The following is a 24,453-nucleotide window of genomic DNA, read 5'->3' as shown; positions in this document are numbered from 1 at the left end:
GGACTGGCCCTTTCTGTTAATATCACTGGTCAGCTTCCAAACTGAGAGATGAGGAGATAAGGAGAGGAGGAGGTTTAAGGATTCTGGGCTGAGTGACCAGGAAAACTGGGGGTGGGGGGTGGTGAGCACTGCCAAGTGAGGCCTCAGAAGGCCTGGTAGGGGAGCAGCCAACAAGTGGCAGCAGGTGGGGGAAGGTTCAGGAAATAAGACCAGCAGAGAGGGTAGAGCACAATTTTGGGAGGCGTGTGGGCATGACAGGGTGCCCTCCAGATGGGGTGACCCAGAAGATAACATGGTATCACCCTAGGAACACTCAGACTTGAGGGGCTAAGCACCACTCATTCAGCCTCAGGATACGGGCACAGGAGGACAGGGAGGGTGAATGGAGTTTAAAAAAAGAGCGTGGAAGGATGCTGGGCTCACTCCTGCCACCCCAAGGCCTTCTCAGAAGCTCAGGCCAGACCCCCACTTAGGAGGAGGCTTGTCTGTCCCCACCTCTTGCCTCAAATGTATTGTGTCTGACCAAGGAGGGTAAACCAAGGCAAACAGGTGGCACTGACTTCTTGCCCTCTTTTGTTAGAGCTGGCAGAGGGGGAGCAGGCTGGGGCAGCCATTTGTCACCTCCCTGTGTCTCTAATCTTTCCCCCACGAGCACCCTCCCTGTTCTCCCAGACATGCCCTCTTCCTTACAAAGCCTTTCTGTCTGGCTTTGCAGAGAGAAAAGGGAGGAAGTGGACCGACACAGGACAGTCTACCCCAAGGTCACCTTGAGAAGGATCCTAGTGGGGATGGAAGTCTCAGCCAGCTTCCTGGGGTCTCTTTCCTACATCAGCAATTCTTTCAGGCTCCCCCTAAACACACACTGCGGTCCTCAAACTCAGAGATGACAAGGGAGTCGCCAGCTTTGACAGTCCTGGATCAGGAGATGTAATTCAGGGTGGGGGTGGGGAGAAGGTCAGAGGTTGATGTGACCCTTCAGGGCCCCTGTGCGAATGTACAAGCTGCAGAGTGAGGGGGGTGCTATGGGGGTGAGTGCTGGCTGAGGGTTGGGCCGCAGCTAGTTTGACATTTGGGTTTGCAAGAGCACAGGGAGGGTCAGAGGAGCAGGAAGGAAGCATTCTTTGGAGGAAGTCAGGGGTGGGAGGGCTTTTCAATCCCGGTTAGTGCCAAAAATCTGCAGGAAGAAGGTGAAGATATAGATGATGTCCAGATAAATGTTGAGAGCTCCAAAAATATACTCCTCGGGGCTCAGCGAGTGGCGGCGGTTACCCATCAGCAACTGAGTGTCAAATGCCAGGAACTGGGGGAGAAGCAGAAAGAGGGGTCAGGAGGTCCAGTCCCAGTGACACTGGTGAAGGAGGGTCCATCATCTCCACCCTAACCCACCCCAATTTTGTAGCCATCTACTGCCTGACTGCTTGGTCAGTGACCTGCTGTTGACAACTGGAATCTGGAATTTTCCCAGCACTTCCCTCCCCAGTTCAATCTGGCATTTATTTACTGAACATCTATGACATTCCAGGTACGAAGATGGAGCAGCAAGCAGGAGAGGTGGATCTCTGCCCTCACAAGGCTCAGTCCAGTGGGGAAACAGTTGTAAGTGTGATGAGCGTTACCACAGCCCACAGGAGGCTGATAACAAGGAAGGAGCCTGACCTACCCAAGTTAAGGAAGGCTTCCTGGAGGAAGGGACCTTCAAGGGAAGGCTTAGTCTACCTGTCATTCCCTTAGGGTATGACAAACACTTTTTCCAGCCAGTGGTGTGGACTGAGTGTTGGTTATGTGCCCCTTATTCAGACGTTTTGTCTGTGTCAGCCCATCTAGTTTTATTAACATCCCTGTCAAGTGCTGGTTATACTATTCCTGGAGGAAAGGAGGTCCAGAGATGCTAAGCCACTTGCCCAAGGTTGTACAGCTAAGAAGTATTAAAGGTATGTTGAATTGGCCAATAGGCCAGTTCCAAAACTGCCATGCTTAGGACACTCTGGTGGCGCAGTCTGTGAGGAGTTGCCTTGCTAGGCCAATGCCCTTACACACAACCATTTTGCTCTGCTGTTTATGAGCAGCAAGGGCGCCATACAGGGTTACTGGGCTCTTCCCCAGACACAGACACAGGCTCTTTCCAGGGGTTGGCATAATGGATCACAAACAGTTATTCCCTTAGAGATGATACTTTGTCCGCCACCGCTCTGACCCTCCCCCAAGTCTCTGCTATTGTCTACGCTGGCTCCTAACCACCCACGCAGCTTTCGTGTGGGGTCCAAGCCTAGGGAACAGAGACTCCTTGAAGAAGCATGCAAACTGGCAGGCTCATTCCTGGAGAGAGACGCCAAACATTCACTTGTCTGAAAGGTTATGAGCCTCTTCTCCACACAGATCGGAATGTTTTTAATCAATCCACTCATGCGTGTGAAGACCTGCACTCCATGGATCCTCTGAAATTGCTCATCTAACAGTAAATGCATGGTGCTCTGGTGGCCTAGTGGGTAAGGAGCAGCACTGCCAGCTCAGAGGCAGTGGTTTGAATCCACTAGCTGCTCTGAGAAAGGAAGATTGGCAATCTCCTCCCATGCGATTTACAGCCTCTGAAAACCCACCAGAGGGTCTGCTGCAAGTTGATTTCGACTCACTGGCACTCAACAATAACAGCAGCAGCAGCAGCAGCAGCAGCAACTGAGGCCCTACTAGGTTTGGAGTTGCATCACCAACCCGAAGGTTGGCAGGACAAAGGAGGAAGACAGTCGCCTCCCAGGAAATTTACAGTCTCAGAAAACCTTGCAGAGCACCAGCTATGTGTCACTTGCAAGTCGAGAGCACATACAAACAACAAACAGCACAGTAAATATGGAGAGAGCAATAGCAGCATGTGAGGTACTTGTTGAGATCTGAACAGACAAGGAGGAACACAAAACAAAGTTTCACCCACTCAGTTACTGCCATCAAATTAGTTCCAACTCACAGCAACTCTCCAGTGGGTTCTGAGGCTATAAGTTGAATTGGGAGGACTGCTCACCTTCCTTCCTCAGAACAGCAGGTGTATTTGAACCACTGGAGACCTGCAGCCTTTGGCTAACAGTGCAGCTCGCTGCGGGCTCTGCCACCAGAGCTTCCTAAACAGAGCTTCACTCATCTCATTATTGCCATTGAGTCAGAATTGAATCAGAGCTGACCCTCCATTCAGTTTTGGATGCTGCAAATCACATGGGAGGAGGTTGCCCATCTTTCTCTCTCAGACCTGTTAGTGGATTGGAATCATCAGAGAGGTGTGGGGCCTTTGGGTTAATAGCACAACTACCTGTGGGTAACACAACCAGAGAGCTTAGTGGGAAATTAAAAACCAAGCAAAAAATCCAAACCTGTTGCCACGGAGTCAATTCTGACTCGTTGTGACCCTGGGAACCTTGGCTTATCCTGTGCCATCCTCATGATCTCTGATACGCTTGAGCCCACTGTTACAGTCACTGGGCCACTCCATTTCGGTGAGGGCCTTCCTGTCTTCCACTGACCCTCTACCTTTCCCAGTATGATGTCTTTTTCCAAGGACTACACCCTCCTGACAACATGCCACAAGTGTGTGAGATGAAGTTTTATCGTCCTTGCCTCTAACAAGCACCCTGGTTGCACTTCCTTCAAGACTGATTTGTTTGTTCTTTTGGAAATCCGTGGGATATTCAATACTCTCCTCCAATACCACAGTTCAAAGGAATTGATTCTTCAGTCATTCTTATTGTCCAACTTTCAGATGCATACAAAGCAATTGACAATATTATGGCTTGGATCAAATGGTCCTTAATCTTTAAATGGACAACCTTGCTCTTTAGCACTTTAAAGCGAAGGTAGAGGGCAGAGTAAAATGGCTTAAAGGGTCTCCAAGGTTACACACCATGGGAGCAGACTGTCGTTACCTTCTCTCTGGACAGGCTAGTGGATTCAAACCACTTAATTTTGAGTTAGCAACCAAATACTAACCACTGTGCCACCAGAGCACAGTGGAATATTTCTAAAGCTGGAGAAATGCCTTAATCGTGGCATAAGGGCTGTTGAGGAGGGAGCTCCTGATTGTGCAGGAGGACGGGATCCCAGCAGCGGTGGCCTTTTCCTTGGTGCTTGAAGGATGAGTAGGAGTTTGGCAGACTGAGGGGTATGAGGTGAAGATTCAGGAGGTCAAACTGACAAGAGAAATGGGAGTAGGGAAGGAATAGAGGATAGAGGCAGAGAGAGGATGAGGCTGGAGCCTGGCCTTACAGCTTGCACTTTACCCTGTATGTTGAAGATATCATCAGCTTCTTTTTCTTCACCCTAGGCCCTGACTCCTTGATTCCTGGATCCCAGACTCCTTAGAACTGCTTAGATGCAGCTCCAGGGAAGCCTGGGGAAACCCCTGCCTCAGTGCCAATGTCCCCAGTGCACAGGGAGCCAGAGACTCCAGCATGTGGGACTTCAAGACATGGCTGCCTTTAAGGTATGGCGGAAGGGGGATGGTAATGAATGTGAGCTTGGAATGAAACTGCCGGTCCCAGCTCCTCTGCTGTATGAACTTGAGCGAGAAACTTAGGTTTTTTGAGCTTGTGAGTCCGTATCTGTAAAAGGGAGATGATAGTGCCTGTCTCATGAGGTTGTTTTGAGAGAGATTATGCATGCAAAGCGACTGGCACAGTGCCTGACACATGGCAAGCCTCTAATGAATGGTGGCTATTAATGTGGTTTTATTGTTCTCATCTGCAACAGAGAGGTGCCCTCTGGGGACCTGCAGCCATTGCTGATGGGACTCAGGTGTCTCCTGCACCTCACCAGGGAGGCTGTGGCGTTACTAGGGGCAGCTATGCAGCCCTAGCTGGAGAATCTGGGTCTGAGAGAAACCAGAGAATGAAGCTGCAGTCCGGGCTTGGTGTCTGCGGGGTCATGGGGTGCATCAGACTTTCTGAACTCAGCTGTATTGAGGGAAGGGCATACAGAAGCGTGGAACTGGAGTTTCGAAGCCTGGTTTTGAGTCCCAGTTCCATCATTCAGTAGCCAAGCCACCTACTTGACCTCAGTTTGCTCATCAGCAAAATGGGTTAGTGATGATTTCCACCCATTGTGTGGTTGTGAGGCTTAACCATGACAGTACCAACTATAATGATCCTCTGCTGATTTTTCTTCCATTCTACTCATTCCCCTCTGACATGGATTTGTTTTCCCAGATAAATTATCCTTCAGTGACTAAGAATGGCAGAAGAAGATGCCTTTGAGTTGTGGTGCTGGAGAAGAGTCTTGAACATACCATGGATTGCAAAGAAAAGAAATAGTTCTGTCTTGGAGAGGGTGAAACCAAATTTCTTCTTGGAGGCTAGGATATTGAAGCTCCTTCTCACATACGTTGGGCACATGGCCAGGAGGGACCAGTCCTTAGAGAAGGACATCGTGCTCAGAAGGGTGGAGGGGCAGCGCAGGAGAGGAAGACCTCGGATGAGAGGGATTGATACAGTGAATGGGGCAATGTGGGTAGGTGCGCTAGAGTCAGTGAATCTGGCTCAGGACAGGGTGTGCTTCAGAGCTGTTGTACATAGGGTTGCTATGAGTCACAGGCGACTTGATATCACCTAATAACAACAACAGTTAGAAGCAAGCAGAAGGGCCATCTTGATGCTAAGGCTGCTTAGTGATCACAGCTGCCTGTGTAAGTTAATAAATTGCTGATCTGGCTTATCAATCAGTAGCTTGCTTGGTTGATTTCCAGAGCCTCGTCACCCCTGGGTAAGCTAATGAAATTGAATCTCTTAACCTAAGAGCTCCGAACCCAGCCAGGCCTGAAAGAGGCCCGTCCAAGGAGTGCTCACCCAGGAAGCCAGCTGGTTTTTCTCTTGGAAAGAAATGAATTGATTCCTGCTTTTGCCTGTGGCCTATAGCCATGGATTCTTATCTACAATAGTCCTATCGGGGCTGTCTTGTCCCAAATTTCAACCCCACCACCTGGTGCCACCAAGATTTCACTGAGACTTCAAGCTTAACTCAGTTTAAGAGTTTTTGGGTTTTTTTCTTTTCAATTAAACCTAACAATACTTGTTGAGCACCTATGTTCCAGATAATTTTCCCTCATGGAAATATCAGGTGAATGAGGGCAAAGCCACATTATGAGCATACATTCAAGAGGAAAATAACTTGCTGATAATTTCCTTGGGAAAGAACTCTAGTGGTGCAATGGTTAAAGAGCAGAGCTTCTAACTAAAAGTTCAGCAATTCAAACCCAGCAGTCACGCCAAAGGAGTCTGCTTCTATGAAGAAGCTTTGGAAACCCTGGGGGGCAGTTCCACTCTGTCTAACAGTGTCACTGAGCCTGAATCAATGTGGTGGCCCTGTGGTTAATTGGTTTACTCTCCTTGTTTGTGGATAAACATTGCTAACTCACATCTTATTTGAGAGCTAACATCTTGGTTATAGTTAGTTAACATCTTGGCTGTCAGATAAGATCTCAGCTGATGGCTGGCTCTTTTGCCATGAAGACCAGATGACTTGGATGATGCCTAGCTTCCATTACTGAACATTTATGATCAAAGATTCTACAGAAAGATTTTTAATTAATGTAGGGAACAGAATTTAAGATGCTCATGGATCCCAAACTTCCTGGAGCCATGAAGGTTAGATAAAATCCTGAAACTATGGTCCTTATATGATTTTTAAACCATCAACAAAAATATTCCTTGAAATCTTCTTAAAATCAGACCATAGTTTAGATTAACTAATAAAGAAGACTGGCCAAAAAACCCATTATGCTTTTTAATCCCCCCCCCCCATTATGCTCTTTTAAGAATTACTTCTAAGGAATCAAATTGCCAGATGCAACTTGAAAGACTAGACAGGAACTTTATGAAAGAGTTTAAATTAATTGGGGCGGGGGACAACTCAAGGAAGAGAATGAGTTCGAAAGAATGGTTGCACAACTCAAAGAATGCTAATCATTTGTACACACAGAAATTGTTGAACTGGTATGTGTTTTGCTGTTCATATTCTCAACAACAGAAAATGAAAAAAGATCTCAGGGAGAGGGAATGAACTGAGTTGATCATGAACACTTTAAAGTACAGCAGCTGCTTTAGGTAGTCACCAGCTGAATACAAGACTCATCAGGAAGAGCATACAGGATGAGGGCAAGAGGTGGGAGTGAGACCAAGACAAGAGTAACATAATAACCCTTTCATATAGGTCCCTAGTAGCCAAACAGTTATGGTTAGGGGCTTCCTGAAAGACTGTGGGTTCAAACCCACTCAACGGTGCTGCAGAAGAAAGGCCTGGTGATCTGCTTCTGTAAAGAAGACAGCCAAGAAAAGCCTGTGGAACAGTTCTTTCTGTAACACATGGGCTGTAATCAACCTGACAGCCACAAGATTAGGTTTTTGTTGCTTCCCCCCCCTCAGGTTGTTTTTTCCCCCTCCCACATACCAATATTATTTTATTCTCTCAGTTCCCTCCACCGCCCCCCCCCGAAGGTAGTTATTAATTAATTATATTATTATCACAGCTTTGCAGTGAAAAACTGTCAAGTTTCTCAGAGCAGGGTGGGGTGGGGGCTTGCTGGTGGCCACTTCTCTAGGGGCACACCCAGGCCCCTAATCTGGCAGAGTAATGGGGGAGGGTGCTGTCCAGGAGGAGGGGCAAAGGTGGAGGGGGGAGGAGTCAGAGGCAACCCCCACTGGTCTAGCTGACTGGCCAGGGCTGGACCTAGCCACATATCAGCCTGGCCTTAGGGCAAGACAGTGTAGAGAGAGCCACGCTACGGAAAGGCCAGCCCAGGGTCACTGACAGACAGGCTCTGAATATAAAAAAGCTGAGGTTGCAATGAGTTGAATCAGCATTAAAAAAGCAGCACGTGGGCCAAGTGCAGGAGGGCACGGAACAGCGGAACAGCGTGTCCGCGGCTGCTCACTGCGACTCAAGTTCTAAGAGAGCAGCACTGCAGACTGCACGGACCTGCCAGCAGGGCCTCAGGAGGGTGGAAAGGTCTCCGAAAATAAGTGAGCGGCAGGAAGATTGTAACATGAACTTGTTTATGTTAAAAAAACCTCACAAAACTCTGACATAGAAGCACGTATAGCAAATATCTAGAAAAAATAAAAGCATGTGATCAAACGGCCTAAAAAGACAGACCCTCAAGTGAGGAACACAGTCAAAATGACTCTTTTTTTATCAACAGTGAGATTTTTTTTCCCTAAAGAAAAGCATATATTTAAATATTGTCATTGTTGCTATGTGTCGGCGAGTTGCATGCAACTCATAGCAATCCTATGTTCAACAGCCTAACCCTGCTCTATCCTGTGCCAATCTTATTGTCTCTGACACACCTTCCCCATTACCCCAGTCACTGAATCAATCCATCTCATTGAGGGTCCTCCTTTCTCGAGCTGTCTCTCCGCTCTCCCAAGCGTGACGTCCCTCTTTAAGGACTGGTCCCTAGGTATGTCAGATGAAGCTTCAAAATCCTTGCCTCCAAGGAGAAGCCTGGTCTCGCCCTCTCTAGGACTAACTGATTTATTCTCCTAGCAGTCCATAATATATTCAATACTCTTCTCCAGCACTACAGCTCAAAGGCATCAATTCAACTTCTATCATCTCTAGTCATTGTCTAGCTCTCTGGTGCCTAGCAAGTAACTGCAAAGACCATGGACTGAATCAGGCTCACCTTAGACTCCAGACTGACATCGTTGCTCTTTAGTATTTTGGACAGCAGACTTTCCCAATGCAATTCATCTTTTAATTTCCTGGCTACTGGTACCAAGAGTGTTGATTATGGAGCCAAGCAAACTGAAGCTGTTAACAATCTCAATCTCTTCATCTATCATGATGCTGCCAATAGGCCCAGTGGTGAGAATCTTTGTAATTAAATTTTTGTTAAAGGTAGCGATAACATTGAAGAACCAACTACATCATTAATACTTATTTCATTCTCATCACAAGCCTCTATGTGGTGTAGCGAGGACAGTGAGGTGTAGTGAGTTCAAGGAAAAGAGCCACTTCACATAGCCAGGAAGAGAGTTCAAGTCTCTTGATTCCAGATCGCCGCAGTCTTTTCCTACCAGGTGATGCTGTTTTGAGTGTATCTGTGATATAGACGTAATTACAGTGGTAGTTGTATGTATAGATGAAGTGTATGCTGAGGATGGTGGTGTGTGTCCAGGTGTTGTTTGTGCTGGGTTACGGTGGTGGTATGAGTGTGTGTATAGGTGTGGGGAGTGTGTGTGTGTGTGTGTGTGTGTGTGTGGTGTGTGCTTGGTCGTGGTGGTGATGATGGTGTAGAGAAGAACGGAGGGTTGCTATGAATTGGAATCAACTCCAAGGCAGTGGATCTTCACATGCTACTTCTTTAATCATTACAATAGGCTTGTGAGATTGGTAGTATTAGTCCCTCTTTAAAGATGAGGCCACTAAGGCACAGAGAGGGCCAGTAACTTGTTCACAGTCATACAGAGGTAAGAAGGTGAGCTAGGTCTTAAACCTGGATTGTGTGAGATGCACCTAGACTTTCTTCCCACTTCCCTCCTCTGATTTGCCTGACACACTCCTCCAGCCTCTCTGACCTCACCTCTTTGTGTTCTGCTGTGGAGAACCCCCATCTTGGGTATGAGAGCACCGTCCCCCCCTGCCTGGCCCTTGCATACCAGAGTCTGTGAGCTTCTGACTTACTGCCTCCTTCAGTCCCCCACCCGGGGGCTCTAGAGGGTGGAGTGGGAGAGGAGAGGCCTTCTCACACCTAAGGTGAACTGCTGGGTTTGGCAGGGTGTTGGTTCTGAGGATTAACACCTCAGGGAGCAAGACTGCAGAGGTGAGGCCTGGGAGGGGGATAGCATACACTTTACCCTGAAGGAGCAATTACCGGTCAATCCACCCAACCCTGAGGAATCCACTCAAACTCTCAGAGGGTTCAGGCCAAGCCTCAGACAGGGTGTCAGGCCTGTTTCAGTGGGGGAGGGGCACAACAGAGGAGGTTCTTATCAGACTGAATGCCCAGCCCGACATAGATCACAGAGGCAAAAAACCTCTAAACTCTAAGCGAAATAAGGATAAAATGAAAATAAAATGATCCCTGGTCTTGCATCTGTGTGGCCATTTTCATGTTTTAAAGTGTGTCCATAATTGTGAAGATGATAGGGCCTCCACCAGAAAAGTAGGGAGGCTACAGGGTGAGGGTGGAGATGTGGAGAGGCTGGAGTATTTCCCCCGATGCTGTGAGTTTGGTGGAACACAGGTCCCCTGTTGGAGCTAAATGGGCGCACCATTGAAAACTTAGCCTTAGGGGTGGCAGAGATTGACCCTCCTGTAGTGGAGGAGTCTATCGGGGAACCTCTCTGTGGAATGGGTGGACAAAGAGGGGCGGGAAGAAAGAATATTGGGCAGAGAGCCAAGAAAAAATGACTTTCATGTCAGTCCTGTTGCCACCACAGCTTTCTCGGGCCTCAGCGTACAACCCCTGAGGTCTCTGCTGAAGAATGAGGGCAGATGGCTGTGTGTTCCCACTGAGGCAGGAGTCACTGCTCAGCCCTGGAGGCCCAGCACTCCACAAACCCAAACACCATCCGTCCTGCAGCAACAATGCTGGCTACCCTGCCCCACTCTGGACGTTGCAGTGGCCGCTGACCCATCTCCCAGCCTATCCACAGGGATTATCACTTGTTTTCTGTGCAGTGCAGTGACAATGGGGATACATCTCCCCTACTTATTTCCAGTGTCTCCAGAGGTCCCCAAACTGGGCTGGCTTTTGCAGAAAGGGAAAATATCTGCTAATAACTCATTTCTAAGGTCCACGGTGTTCCTTCCTAATGATCTTTGGCTTTACTAACAATTTCCATTTTAAGAAAAGAGCTTTCAGATGCCACGTATATGTAGAGGTAAGAAGAGTGGCCGCAGCAATTAAAGGAGGTCACAGCACGTGTCCCATCTTGAAAGAGGAAACTTGGAGCCCTGACCCATGATGACTAAGACACGCCATCTTGAAAGAGGGACATTTACAGCGCATGTTCCCTGATGACTGCCTACCTACTTGGAAAGACGTCATTTTCGAGACCAGCTTTGCTCACCTGCTGATTTGCATAATCTGTCCTTTTCCTAAAATAACCTTGACTTTTTCCACACCTATAATCCTAACCTACAAATACTCCCTCAAACCTTCCTGGCCAGGAGACAGATTTGAGAAGTGCATACCCTCGTCTCCTGTATACTAGCATATATTAAATTTTCTGGGTTTTCACTCCATTCCCTGTCTCCAAGGTTGGTTTTTCTGGAGGCAGATGGCAGAATTGTGGTTTTCCAGTAGCAAGGCCAATGTCTTCCTGCTGACTCACCCATGGTGTGTGGGTTCTGGTCCCAGTAGGGGTAATGACGGGGCTGAAAACCCAGGGAGTATATACTAGGGCCAGACCTAGATGAGGCCTAGGAGACATCTCTCCGTAGGGCTATGCCAGGTCCCTAAGAAGTCTTAGATCATCTGGCCCCCAAATCCTAGGCCAGTCCAGTTGGCGTACTTGCCCCCAAAGATGGCACAGTCCCTCAGGGGAGGGGGCTGAAGTTATATTGGAAAATCATTGTTGGTCTGTTTAACACCCAGACTGGTGGGAGTTGTGGGAGGTGGTCCCCATTGGAGGTCTGGAACCTGCTTTGACACTTCTCTTTATACTGCCCTGAATGCAGTTTGTAGCTCTTGCCTAGCTGCAGTGCTGAAGGTCGCTGGAGCACTAAGAATCCCCGAGTGAGGGTCTGGGAGCACAGCCTGTGGTTCTGGGATAAGGCCGGAGCTAGGGAACCTCAGGGTGCCACAGGACAGTGAGGTCCAGGACCTGCTGAGTCAGGGGTAACAGAAGGGCACAGGCAACTTTAAATCGTGTGGGGCTGGGCCTCTGAGGACTTCTGTCTCCCTGTCCCTGAGAGAAAGAACCTAAGGTAAGGGAGGGAGGTGAGTCCAGCAACTCCGTCCTCAACCTTCTCCTATCCTATGGGATCCAAGGATCTGCCACATGTCTTCCCTCTTGGTGAAGATGAAGGTGAGCTGGGAAATTCACCACTTATGCTCCTCACTGTTTATATAACCCGCCGGATAATCCCAGGCAAGGGCATTTGGTGTGTGGATCTGGTAATGAGACATTAGCTGGATGATTAAACACCGCCTCCTCCCCAGTGACTCACCAGGCTTTGACTGGGCAGCACTGAAGCCGACCACACAGCTAATGTGTCCCTGCCTTTGCTCTGACAGCACCTGACAGGCCTGGCACTGCCCCTCACCACACCTCTCAGGCTTCATTCACTCAGCAAACATCCCTGGTCACCTATTGTGTGCCAGGCACTGTTGTAGTACTAAAGCTGCAGCAATGAACAAGCCAGAGAAAAAAATTCCACCCTCAAGGAACTTAAATTGTGTTGGAGGGAGATGCACAACAACAAAAACAGAAAAATACACATTATGTCAGCAGACATGGTGTACATCTGAGAGCTGGACAATGAATAAGGATGACAGAAGAATGGATGCCTTTGAGCTGTGATGTTGGAGAAGAGCTCTGAATATCCCATGTATGGCCAAGAGAATGAACAGATAGGTCTTGGAGAGGGTACAGCCCGAGTGCTCTTTGGAGGCCATGATGAGGCTTCACCTCACATACCTTGGACATGTTGCTAGGAGCGGCTATTCCTTGGAGAGGGGAGAGGGACATGATGCTGGGAAGAGTGGAGGGTTGGTGAAGGAGAGGAAGACCCTCAACCAGGTGGACTGACACAGTGACATCTGCAATGGGCTCTTGTGTGTCAGGAAGTGTGGGGATGGCACAGGATAGAACAGGGTTGAGATCTTTTGTTCATAGGGTCGCTATGAGTCATACTCAACTCAGTGGTACCTAACAACAACATGTCAGCAGATGCGAAGTAGTATGGAGAGAAAAAAAAGGAAGGGGAAGGGAGCACTGTATGAGTGAAAACACTTAAAGGAATGGAGAGAGCTGAAAGCAGATCTGGGAGCAAGGAGAGAGGTAGAAGCAGTGCAAAGACACTGTGGTTGGGAGCATGCCCACTGTGCTGAAGATTACCAAGGGGGTTGGCAAGGCTGAAGACGAATAGGTGAGGAGAAGTCAATGAGAGCCAGATTCCAAAAGGCCATATAGCCTGTGGGAAGGAATAGCTAGATGTCAAGCAGAGGAATGAACTGACCTAATTTACATCTAGCAAGAACTTTACAGCTGCTGTGTGGAGGACACACTGCAAAGACAGTAAAGACAGCACCAAAAGGAGGCCACTGCAATCATCCAGAAGGAAGCTGATGGTGACTTGGGCCAGAGGGTCGCCAAGAAGATAGAGGCGGGTGGTTAGATTCTAGATAGAATGAAGAACCAGATATGAGGAGAGAGAAACTGAGATAAATAGAAACTGTCACCAAGGCACTTGGCCAGAATGATTGGAAGAATGACGTTGCCATTCCAAAGATTGAAAAGGTGATGGGAGGTGCAGGTGGTAGGGAGAGAGCAGCAGCTCAGTCAAGTCTGGGTGTCAGTTAGCCTTCCAAGTAGGGATACTGACTTCAAAAACCAAAACCAAACTCCCTGCCATTAAACTGAGGTGATTCCAGCTCAACTTATTGCTGTTTATAGGTGCCATCAAATTGACTACAATTTATAGCAACATTATGATGTTTTCTTGATGTTGAGAAAATATATTGAAGGCTGTTGTCTTTGATCTTCTTCTGTAACTGTGTCAACTCTTTTTACTTTCACAAGCAAGGTTATGTCATCTGCATAATGCAGGTTGGTGATGAATGTGGAGTTTACTGTTCATAATTACTTTCCTAGCTATTGAATTTGACTTTAGCACATGGATGGGTGGGAATATGCGACTAAAACGTATTAGCTTATTCACAAGAAGACTGGCTGTCTCACCCATCCACAAGAGGATTGCTAGTCTTGCCATTGTATTGAGTGGATCCAGCAGCAGAAGGAAGAAACCTCACTGCTAGCAAAGAAGAGCAAGCAAGAGAATGTTTTTCCAGAGCAACAGCCAGAGAAGCCACAGCAGAGAACCAGAGACCTGACATGAGACAAGCAGATGTTGGGACTGCTGCCTCCCATGGACAGAACCAGAGGAGAGCTAAGAGCCTTTGCCCAAGTTTGTTTGACAACTTGAGGGGGTAAAAGAACCAATATTAGCAGGATTAAGAACTTTGTAACACTAGCCTAAAACCATGAAACTCAAGGCTGAGGTGCCTGTAAGCACATTTAGGATGCTGTTCTAACTATATTCTGCTACTAATCAGGATTATAACCTTTTGATTTCCACAATATGGTTCTGTGTGGTCTGTGAACTATCACATAAGATTTTGGACCCAGTAAAGCATTAAGATTGATGTTGATATGAGCAGAAAGAAGTGTAGGAGTGTGGGGACCATGTCTCACCTTGTGGGAATTGGTTTTGTGCTATTGATGCTGTTGACAGGGACAGTTCCCCTTTGTGAAGTTGGTTAAGGTCAGATATGGCTACCCCACGTGGTTCTTGCTCTTTACAATGAGTCTTCCTCCAATCCTGACACCACATTCTTCTTCACAGAGTCCAGCTTCTTGAATGATTTTCTCAGTATATAAATGGAATAGATATAAAGAAAGGATACAGCCCTGATTTTAAACCATTCCATGTTCCCTTATTATATTTGGACAACTGGTTCTCACATATAGGTTTTGGATGAGCACAATTAAGTGTTCTGATATTCCATTCTTCTCAAAATTAGTCATAATTTGTTATGATCCACATAATAAAATGCTTTTGCATAATCACAACACAAGTAAACATCTTTCTGGTATTCTCTGTTTTCAGCCAAGATACATTTACCTTACTTCAGCAATGATATCTCTTGTTCCATGCCTCTTCTGAATCCAGCTTGAATTTCTGTTAGCTCCCTAACAATGTATGATTCTAGTTTTTTTAGTAATCTTCAGCAAGATTTTACTTACATGTGATATTAGTAGTGTTATTAGATAACTCATCGTGACTTAAAGAGTTGATGATCTTTATGAACGCAGACTGCTACATTCCCTTATTGTGGAGCAGCTGAGAACATAATCACTGCACCACTAGGGCTCCTTGAATACTGAATAAATAGGCAGAGTAAAATTCTAGTTAGAAATTCAAGGGAGAGATTGAGGCTAGTAATTTTAGAGTTACTGGTTAAAAAAAAAAAGATATTCAAAGCCATGAGACTGACTGAGACTCCTCAGAGAGAGAGAGAGAGAGTGGAAGAAACTCTATGGCCCTAGAGACCAGCAACGTTTAGAAGTCTGGGATCTGAGGCCTCGTGATCAGGGAAGACATGGTGCTGCTGGGAGGAGGGCCGATTGTGTCAAATGCTGCTGAGAGTCAGCGAATGGGAGGACTAAGGACGGACAACTGAGCTTAGCAACACAGAGGCCACTGGTAATCTTGATGAAAGCATTTCTCAGGCGAATGGAAGGAGAGGGACTTGGAAGAGAAAAAGGAGGAAGGAAGAGGAGGAGGAAAGGAATTAGAGACTGAAAATAGATTCTCTTCTAAGGAGTCTGAATGGAGCAGAAGGTAAAGGGGGTGTGGGTCAAGAGTGCTCCCTAGTTTTACTGGGTGTTTTTTTTCTGATGGGAGAAATTACAACAGAAAGAAGTATTGATGATATGAGAGAAAAAGGACAAATTGCTGATGGGACCTGCTCCCTCCAGCCTCAGTCCAACTCCAAGCCAATAAAAGTTTTCCTCATTGAGAGAAGACACAGGGAGGTCCAAGATGGCACCAGGCTGGGCTAAGACACCTGAGTCCCCATCCTGAGTCTGTCCCAGAGCCAGAAGCCATGGGGCTGTGAGCCAGCCAGAAAGCCCTGGGGCTTCTCATGCAGGAAGCATGTCTTCTAAAGTCAGCTCTGCCTCCGTCGCTTGTGGTAGAAATTCAATGTGACGGGTGGAACAGATGGTTGGGATTATTTTTATTATCCTAATAATACAAGGGATTATTAAGCAAATTTAAGGGATTACTGTTCGTCTAACCCCACTTGTATGTGCAGCTTCCCTCCAGATCTCACAAGCTCGCTGGGACCTGATGTGCATGAAGCCAGTTAAACTCCCAGGCCTCCTTTGATGATCTCCATCCATGCTCACTTTCACCTACTCTTCTTCAGCCTCACTTTCTCGAGTTTGACCCATTTCTGTCTCCAGGCACATACTGCCCATTGAGTCCTCCTAGCTAATTCCTCACCCTCTAGTGGCCTAGTGGTAAGAAGCTGTGTTGCAATTCCAAGGCAGAGAGTTCAAATCCACCAGCTGCTTTTCTGGAAAAAGATGGGCAATCTCTTCCCATGCGATTTATGGCCTCTGCAAGCCCTCTGAAGGGTAAACTTGGAGCTAGTTCTGACTTCACAGTGCACAACAACAACAACCCTAAAGAAAACTTTTCATGTGATGGCTTCATCTAAACAAAAAAAGAGCTCTGGTCCTAGAGCTGCGGAAGCTAGTGCCTCTGGGTCACCAACCACCCCGTTTGCCCCAGAATCCAGGACTTTGTTAGGAAGTGGGAGTTGAAGTGATACAATCAAGAAATTCCCAGGTAACCCGGGATGGGTTGTCACTCCAGTCTTCACTAATGCCACATTTGGCTTGTTGGCCCTCACTTTTCTAGGAAACCTTGGATAAATCACTTAACCTCTCTAGGGCTTGAGTTTCACTAATGATCCTCTTTCAGTCCCTTCCAAGCCTCAAGTTCTGAGCTCGGTAGTCATTTACTCATTCCATTCACATTTACTGAGTGCCACTAGGTGTCACACACTGTCATTCCCAGCCACAGCTCAGAACCTGGCATACAGTAATGTTCAATTAAGACCTATAGAGTCAACTAATGAATGCATTGACCTACAATATTCCCATGTCAGACTTGATCTCTCACCAAGCTCCTCAAACTTTTGTTCACAGTTCTGACCCCTCATCTTTTCCCTTCATTTCTGCACCTTCAGCTTGTCAACCACAAGCTTCAAGAGCCCATGGCTAAGCCAGAACTCTGGCCAGAGCAGAACATGTCAGAGAGAGAGAAGAGGGTCTTACTATTGTTCTCACTAAAATGTATGCTTCTTTTCACACCACCCTCCCCGAGATGACATCACACTGCTGGGACCTATCTGAGGAAAAGGCCTGAGCTGGGCTGCTACAGGTAGGAATCTGTCATTGGTCATTCCTGTCCTCTGGGAATTGATGTTCGCAGTCCAACCATGCACTTCCCAACCTGGCCTCAGACCCCAAGTGGAGTTCAGAGCACTGTCCACGTCCTAATTTGTCCCCACCACTTCTTAGGATGTTCTATGACCTTGGGCAAGTAGTTCAATGTTTCTGCACTCCAGTTTCCTACCTGTAATTTGATGGTAACCAGTTGTTGAATTGACTCCAATTTATAGAGACCCCATATGTGCAGAGCGCAACTGTCTCTATATGGTTTTCATGGCTGTGACATGTCTGAAGCACATCGCCAGACCTTTTCTTTCAAATACCCCTGGAGGGGTTTGAATTGCCCACCTCTCGATTACTAGCTAAGCATTTAAGTGTTTGCATCACTCTGGGACCGGATGATAACAGCAGAACCTAGTTTATAGATTTATGATGAAGAGTATATGTCTGTGGAGAGTTTGCTAGGGGAGAAAAGTTGTACAATACACATTAGCTATTACTCTTACTTTCATCATCATACTTATCGTCATCAATTCTCAGTTCCAAGACTGAGAATAACCAAGAAAAAGCTCAATCTAAATGTGTCTCTCGCAGGACACCTGGACACTCCTGTACCCCAAGAACTTTCCCAGATTTTCTCTAGAAGAGACTACTTTATTGGTCCATACAGTCACCCCTACTCCCCTAACTGAACAAGCAGTGTTCACTCTCCCCAGGAGGGAGATGTTCTTGCCCAGCTCTGTCTGTCTAAATAGTGTCAACCTTATAGTTACAAACAACCTTGTATCCCATGACCTGGTCTGCTGATCTGTCTCGGAGCCCAAATGAAATTCCCTGGATGGGCACTGAGCCCAGCCCTCAGAACAGGTGCTTCAATAGGGTCCATGGAGGAGGACTATGAGGAAGACAGGATGATGGGGGAACGAGGGGAGACAATTGGAAGATTGAGCAGGCAGAGCCCTCAGGGAATAGACCACACTTACCAACGTAAACACGCCTGCTCCCAGCACTGCGTACACAGCATGGAGCCAGGGAACCTGTGGGCAGAAACAATGTGGGGTTAGGGACAGCCTGTGGGGTTGTGGGCTGCAGGGCTGAGGAGGAGTGGGGGAGGGCTCTGCTCAGAGAGCCCAGGTGATGGCCCATCTTTACCATCCAGTCCTCCCTAACTCTTCTTAAGAGGCTCTAAATTCTTGACAATAACTGGTTGTTGATGACAAAACACAAAACAAAAATCCTGAAGGTCCTTTGGTCTTTTTTGTGCTCATAGTGGGTTGGGGGAGTTCCAGGATAACAGAAATCACAGAGGGATGGCAGGGACTTCTAACACACAGCTCCAGACTGAGGTAGACAGGATAACCTATTCCATTGGGGCCTTCACCCTGTCAGCCTGGTTCTGCCCCAAGGGCTGCTCCCACCACCTCTTGGTGTATGCTCATCCTTGTCTAATAGAGGGTCTGTCTGTCTGTCTCTCTGTTGGAGAGCAACCTGGCCCAACCTGTGGAGGCAAGAGGCTCAGATGGAAGGAAACAAAGGCTGGAACTCAGAGGCAGGAGGGGCCATGTGCAGTCCCTGCCAGCTGTGCATTATATGATCATCCACAAACACCAGAGCGGTGCTCTTTGCCCTCTTCTGTTCCCCATCCCCAGGTCTAGGGTATCCATCTGTTTCTGATAGCTTTGTGCGGGGTGCCACCGCAGCCAGGCCCTCCACCGGATGCTCCTTCAGAAGATTCCTGGAAACCCCAGCATCCCTTCATCTGGGTTAACAAAGGCTTCTTTGAAGCTTTGGGGGCCCCTTCCTGTAGCCACCTCCCTATTCTAGATACACAGAGGGCCCCCAGGCCAGCTCCGGCCCCTCCTTTTGTCAACAGGATCCTCGGACGAGCCAAAGAAATGCCAAAACCAATCCTGATGTCCTGGACTAGGAGCCAAATGCCCTGAGGCTGGGGCTGGGTATGATGGCACAGAAAAGGCGGTGAGGAACACAGCTCCCAGGGGTGGCTAAAAGTGAGGGCCTAGTGTGAGCTGAGGGATCCCTGCTCTGCCCACGAGGCCCGGCAGGAGCCCATTTGCTCCCTCTTGGAATCCCCAGGACTCAAACCTCAATCCCCTCCTGTTTTATCCTTAATCTGTCCCCATCCCCATAAGCAGTGACGTGGGGCTCTCAGAACGGGTCACTGAGCCCAGGCTGTCCTTGTTATATTTCCCCAGGGCAGAGTGGACACATTAAAAGAGCAGAGCTTTAGAGGGCCTTGGGTGCTCTAATGGACAGGGGACGATGTGAGTCCTCACTGCACCATTTCCTGCCTGGTCAGCCTGCTAGGTTCTGCCTTCTGACAGTGACTGATTCCCCCTAAAAGCCCTAGTTGGCCTTCTCGGGGTCCTTTGGGGGCCCAATTGATCCCACAGAGTTTTTCTTCTTCAGCCCAGGCTTTAAAAGCTCGTAGCCCTCCTTCAGCTTCACCTCCACTCAGAGAGGAGGATGGGAAAGGTGAAGCCGGATGTGGCTTGTGGAGCCAGGCAGGTGCCAGGGCCTGCCAAGAAAAGCCGTCTTGTTTGCTTACTTTGTGGCTGCCCACACTGCCAACACGCCTGTGGCAGGTGCCATGAGGGGCCAGACAGGGCTGCAGGCTGTGGGGTTTTGGCTCAGGGCCTTCTTAGGGGTATAGAAGGGAGGGCTATCCATACCCAGCAGGGTCTCTCCCTCTTCCCTCAGGGTCCACAGGGCTTCCCAGAGACTCACATATTGGAAGGGCAGCAGGACGGCCAAAATAAGTCCACTGAAGAAGAGGGTCATGAGCAGCACGAAGAGGACGCCCTCACAGGAGGTGAAGTCAAACTGCAGGGACAAGATGGTGTCAGAGGCTGGCCCTACCTGCCTGCACAGAGTGCCATGGCATTCCTGAGGGTCCCAACCTGGCAGTGTGCTGGCCAGAGGCTGAGGCCTGCCCAGCAGGCCAAGGTCCTGTGCTCAGCCTCACAACCCCTGTTCCTCTCACCCTTCCCAGGTGGCCTGCCCAGACCCGGTTCACCCCTTTCCCTCTCTTACCTCTCATCTAGGCTTATAGCCCCTTACTCTACTCAGGCCTCAAGTCAGGGGTCACTGCCCGAAGCCCCAGGACTCACCTTGGTCTGGAAGCTGAAGATGGTGACTGAGAGGCAGACAAGAGCCGTGATTCCCAGGCACAGCAGCACAGATGTGGTGTTATAGTAACTGTGGGACCGTCAGGCCGAGGGCTGGGTTAACTCCGGAGCATTCACAGGCCTACCCCAGGCTCCTCACAGACCCACTCCTCTTCTGCTAGGACCTGCTCTCACCCTCTCAGGCCCTAGCTAGCCTCCTTCCGCCGTGCTTTCTGCACTGCCAGCCTTTCCACTGGGGCTCCTTCCCAGCAAACTTGCACTAAAAATCACGGTAAGATTTTTAACAGGTGGGAGAGGTCACACAAGGATGAGGTGTCAGAGAGGAAGTGAGGGGATTTTGCTGGCATCTGGAGATGGTTTGTAGGTGACTACATGACCATGAGTCTGTGGGATTTTTCAATTGGCAGTGTGAAAGATCGTCTTGCTCTCCACCATCCCCCACTGCCTTGGCTGCATCCTAGAGTTACTACACAGTTGAGGGCTGAATGTACAGGGCTCTGGGCTGGTGTTTCCCCACCTCAATGCACCCCCATCTCCCATCTGATGATAACCTCAGGAGGGATAGTCTGGGGAGAGCTTCCTTCAGCGTGTGGCCAGTCCCTGACTCCTAGCCCAGCCTACAGCCCTCCCACCTGTTGTTCCCTTTACCTGGACAGCATCCCAGTAAGATACGCCATGGACAGAGTCTGAAAAGAGGATACAGGGTGAGGAAAAACTGCATAACTCAGACTTGCGGGTCCAGCCTGGATCTCCACCACTTGTACATCCCATCAGCTTGGGGGCTGCTTCACTCCTGTACATGACCACTTCTAGGCGCCAGATCTGGCTAAGAGGCATAGCCAACAGGCCTTGTACCAGCTCACTCCTTCCAGTCACATTTCTGCTCCTCACCTCTAAGACTCTCCCCTCCTTCACCATCCATAGCACTGAGATGCCCCAACAAACCTTAAAAACAAAACTACAGTGAAGAGTACCAGTGCAGGGGTGGGGGAGGGGAGAACGGGCTGAACACACCTCTGCAGGAAAACCTAAAAAGCAAACTTGTTATCAAGTTGATTCCTATTGAGAGTGACGCTATAGGACAGCGTGGAACTGACCCACAGAGTTCAAGGCTGAAATCTAAACCTTTATAGAAGCAGACCGCCACATCTTCCTATTGAGGAGGGTGTGCCTGATGAGTTTGAGCTATTGGTCGAGATCTTAACACTGCGCCACCAAGGCTCCCCCTTTGTAGGGTGGGATGAAAATATGCCTGGCCCCAGGGATTTCAAATTAACTACCCAGACTCAGATTTTCAAAGCCCACCTTTAGCATCTGTCCCTTCCCCTTGACACACCCTACCTGTCGCTGTCCGCTGTCTGTTTGCTTGCTGTGAACCAGCAAGTCCTACCCTCATCCTCAGCACCTGTCCCTTCACCCTGAGACACCGTTCTGGCCTCCATGCCCCTTGCACCCATCCCTTTCTCCTGATATACCTCCCCCCAAAGTCACTTACAAAGACAGTCAAGAGAATCAGGTTCCAGGGGAAGTGTCTCCTGTAAGACAAGCAGGATTCAGAGGAGAGTGGGAGGTGCCAGAGGCTGCAGGTTGCTCCCTGCCGCAGGGGAAATGCCCCCCACCTGACCCCACTATTTATTAGAGCCTCTTCCTTCAGCCCCATCCCCATATCCTCTATCTGGCCTTGTCTGTTTGTCTGCCTTCCTCCCACCTCAGAGGTGCCAAATAATTGAGAAGCAGGCTTGCTAGACAGACCTGCAGGGGTACAGCATATGGGTGACAGGAGGGTCTCGGGAAGAGCTCATGTGTTCCCACAAACCATCATCATACCTGGGTCCAGAGCAGCAGGCCAGGGTCAGATAGGTCACAAAGAACACAACACTGAGAGAGATGGAGGAAAAAAATGTGTCAGCCAGTTCCTTCTGAAGCTTTTCCATCCACCCCCACCCCCAACACTGTGTGCATTCCACTCCACCACCTCTGCTCACAGGGCCGCCAGAAGGATGGACAGAGTGGAGAAGGGGAGAAAGCTGTGGTCATCCAGACAGTGGGCAGAGTGGTGGTCCAAATCCAAAAAAGAGAGGAAGGGGATAACATGCTTCTAGAAACTCTAGAAAGACTAAATCTCAGATGCTGGGGAAAGCTGTCTAGCCCCTCAAACCAGGGTGGCCTCCCCAGACACAATACTACTTAAAACGAAAACTTGTGTTTCTGTGTGGTAGACACAGCTCTGAGTGCTTTGCAAATATTAACTAATTTAAACCTCTTATCTTCTCTGTGAAGTACAGTTGTCCCTCAGTACTCATAGAGGATTTGTTCTAGGACCCCCCACGGGTACCAAAATCCAAGTCTCTTATGTAAAATGGCATAGTATTTGCATATTAATGGTTTGTCTATTTTAAAGCATCTCTTGATTACTTATAATACCACATACAATGTACTTGTTATAGAATTAGAATTGGAAGCTCCCTCTTCCGCCTTCAAGGAATTGCTTTGACCACTTAATTGCTTTTTAGGAGGCTTCTTTTTTTCTTTTTCCCCCCCCACAGAAACAAAGGACACACACACAAGTAGAGAACAAATGAGAGTCAGGCTAATTGCTACTCAAACAAGTGCTGGAGGAAGACTGGGTATTTGGGAAAAGGGGAGGAGAGATGAAAGCAGGGGCTGCCTGCACATCACTTCATTCACGTGGAATCAGGGGAGTGTTTGGTGAGCAGCAAATTCAAGTTTTTATATCTTCAAGCCATAATTGGTTGACTCTGTGGATGGATGTGGAAGGCCAACTGCATGGTCTTCTCCCCTTGGAGTTCTGGCACAGAGAGGTAGGATGACATCCCAACTCAGGCAGCTCCAGGGCCTGGTATCTACTTCTGGCTTACAACCCTGACCCTACGCTACTTCATTCACACCCCTCACAGAACTTCTCCTGGCCTGTAACTCCCTTGTTACTTACTTGTTGTTGGCTCACCCTACTAGACTAGAAGCTCAGCAAGGGCAGGGCCTGCCTGTTCTGCCAGCATCTGGCACGGAGCACAAAGTACTGGTTAAGTGCTGGGTCAAGTGACAGTGTCCAGTGGGAAGCTGGCAGGCGCTCAGGGACAGCCCGAGGATAGGGCCTGTGGACTGAAGATTTTCCAGAGAGCAGGGGCGGCTGAGGTCAGTGTGGGAGGGAGCAGGTAAGGTTGAGGACTCAATGATAGGATGTGCCCACGCCCACCCAGATAGGGGTGACCACTAGTGCCTGGTCTTCACTCCGTAGTGGACTGTTCCCGTGACATTGCCATCCTCCCCTCTACCTCCTCAGTTCTCTCACTGCCTGCCAAACTTCTTCCTCCACCTGCAAACCTCCCAGCAGCCTCTGTCTTTCGCAAGGCTTGACCTGCAGTGTTCCAGAAACATTCCAGATGAGGAGGTGGGGCTCCTCCATGAATCCTATCCACGTGCTGTCTTATCTCTCCTCCTCTTCTAGCCAAGCCCCTTTACCTGGGTTTGGCAGCCAAGCCCCTTTACCTGGGTTTGGCAGCCAAACCCCTAACCTGGATTTGGCACTCAAGCCCTCAATTGACAAGCTGGTCTCTAATGTCATCAGTCTTTCCACTGGCCTCTTACACAAACATCCCTGCTGATTTCCATTATCTTCCATCCTAGCCAAGCTTCTGGAAAGAGTTGCCTCTGTTTCTGGGTTCTTCTTTCTTGTCTCAGCTTAGCAAATCCATCCCCAAGCCCAGGTGATCTTGCCATGCCACTGTGACCTTGGTGAGTTCAACTGATGCTTGTCACTCCTTAACTTACCTGACTTCTGAACATTCAGTCACTCCCACTGCTTCCCCTGGTCCTGGCATGATATGCTCTTGGGTTCCCTCCTACCTTCCTACCCTCTTCGTCACTCCTTCTTAGGGTCCTCCAGGACATCTCTTAATAAGCCTTGCTCCTTCAGTGCAGAAAGCAGGGGTGTGTGTGGGGTGAGTGGGGGAGCTGGATCTTCTCTCTTCACACTCTCCCAAGAGGTGGGAGCACTCATTCACATAACTCCTTTTTTTATCAAGCAAATGCTCAGGACTCACACTTATATTTCCAACTTAAGTTCTGTTCAACTCCAAGCCTGAAAATCCAACTGCCTACAAACTTGACTATTCAGA

At 48.6% G+C, this 24,453-nt stretch overlaps 1 protein-coding gene across 1 annotated transcript in view; it reads right to left on the bottom strand.

The window, feature by feature from the left end:
• Positions 1 to 1,150: 1,150 nt before the first annotated feature.
• FAIM2 (Fas apoptotic inhibitory molecule 2) overlaps positions 1,151 to 24,453 on the bottom strand; it is a 35,302-nt gene continuing 11,999 nt past the window's right edge. Inside the window, 7 exon segments of the mRNA XM_006900252.1 lie at positions 1,151 to 1,300; positions 18,152 to 18,205; positions 19,914 to 20,009; positions 20,297 to 20,384; positions 20,963 to 21,000; positions 21,810 to 21,849; positions 22,142 to 22,192. Of these exon segments, the coding sequence (XP_006900314.1) occupies positions 1,151 to 1,300; positions 18,152 to 18,205; positions 19,914 to 20,009; positions 20,297 to 20,384; positions 20,963 to 21,000; positions 21,810 to 21,849; positions 22,142 to 22,192 (517 nt within the window).

This window comes from Elephantulus edwardii, unplaced genomic scaffold (assembly GCF_000299155.1).
Source record: "Elephantulus edwardii isolate Elephantulus edwardi_28Jun2011 unplaced genomic scaffold, EleEdw1.0 scaffold00278, whole genome shotgun sequence".
Classification (NCBI taxonomy): Eukaryota; Metazoa; Chordata; class Mammalia; order Macroscelidea; family Macroscelididae; genus Elephantulus; species Elephantulus edwardii.
Note: the sequence above shows the minus strand (reverse complement) of the source record. Positions and strands in the feature narration are given on the sequence as shown.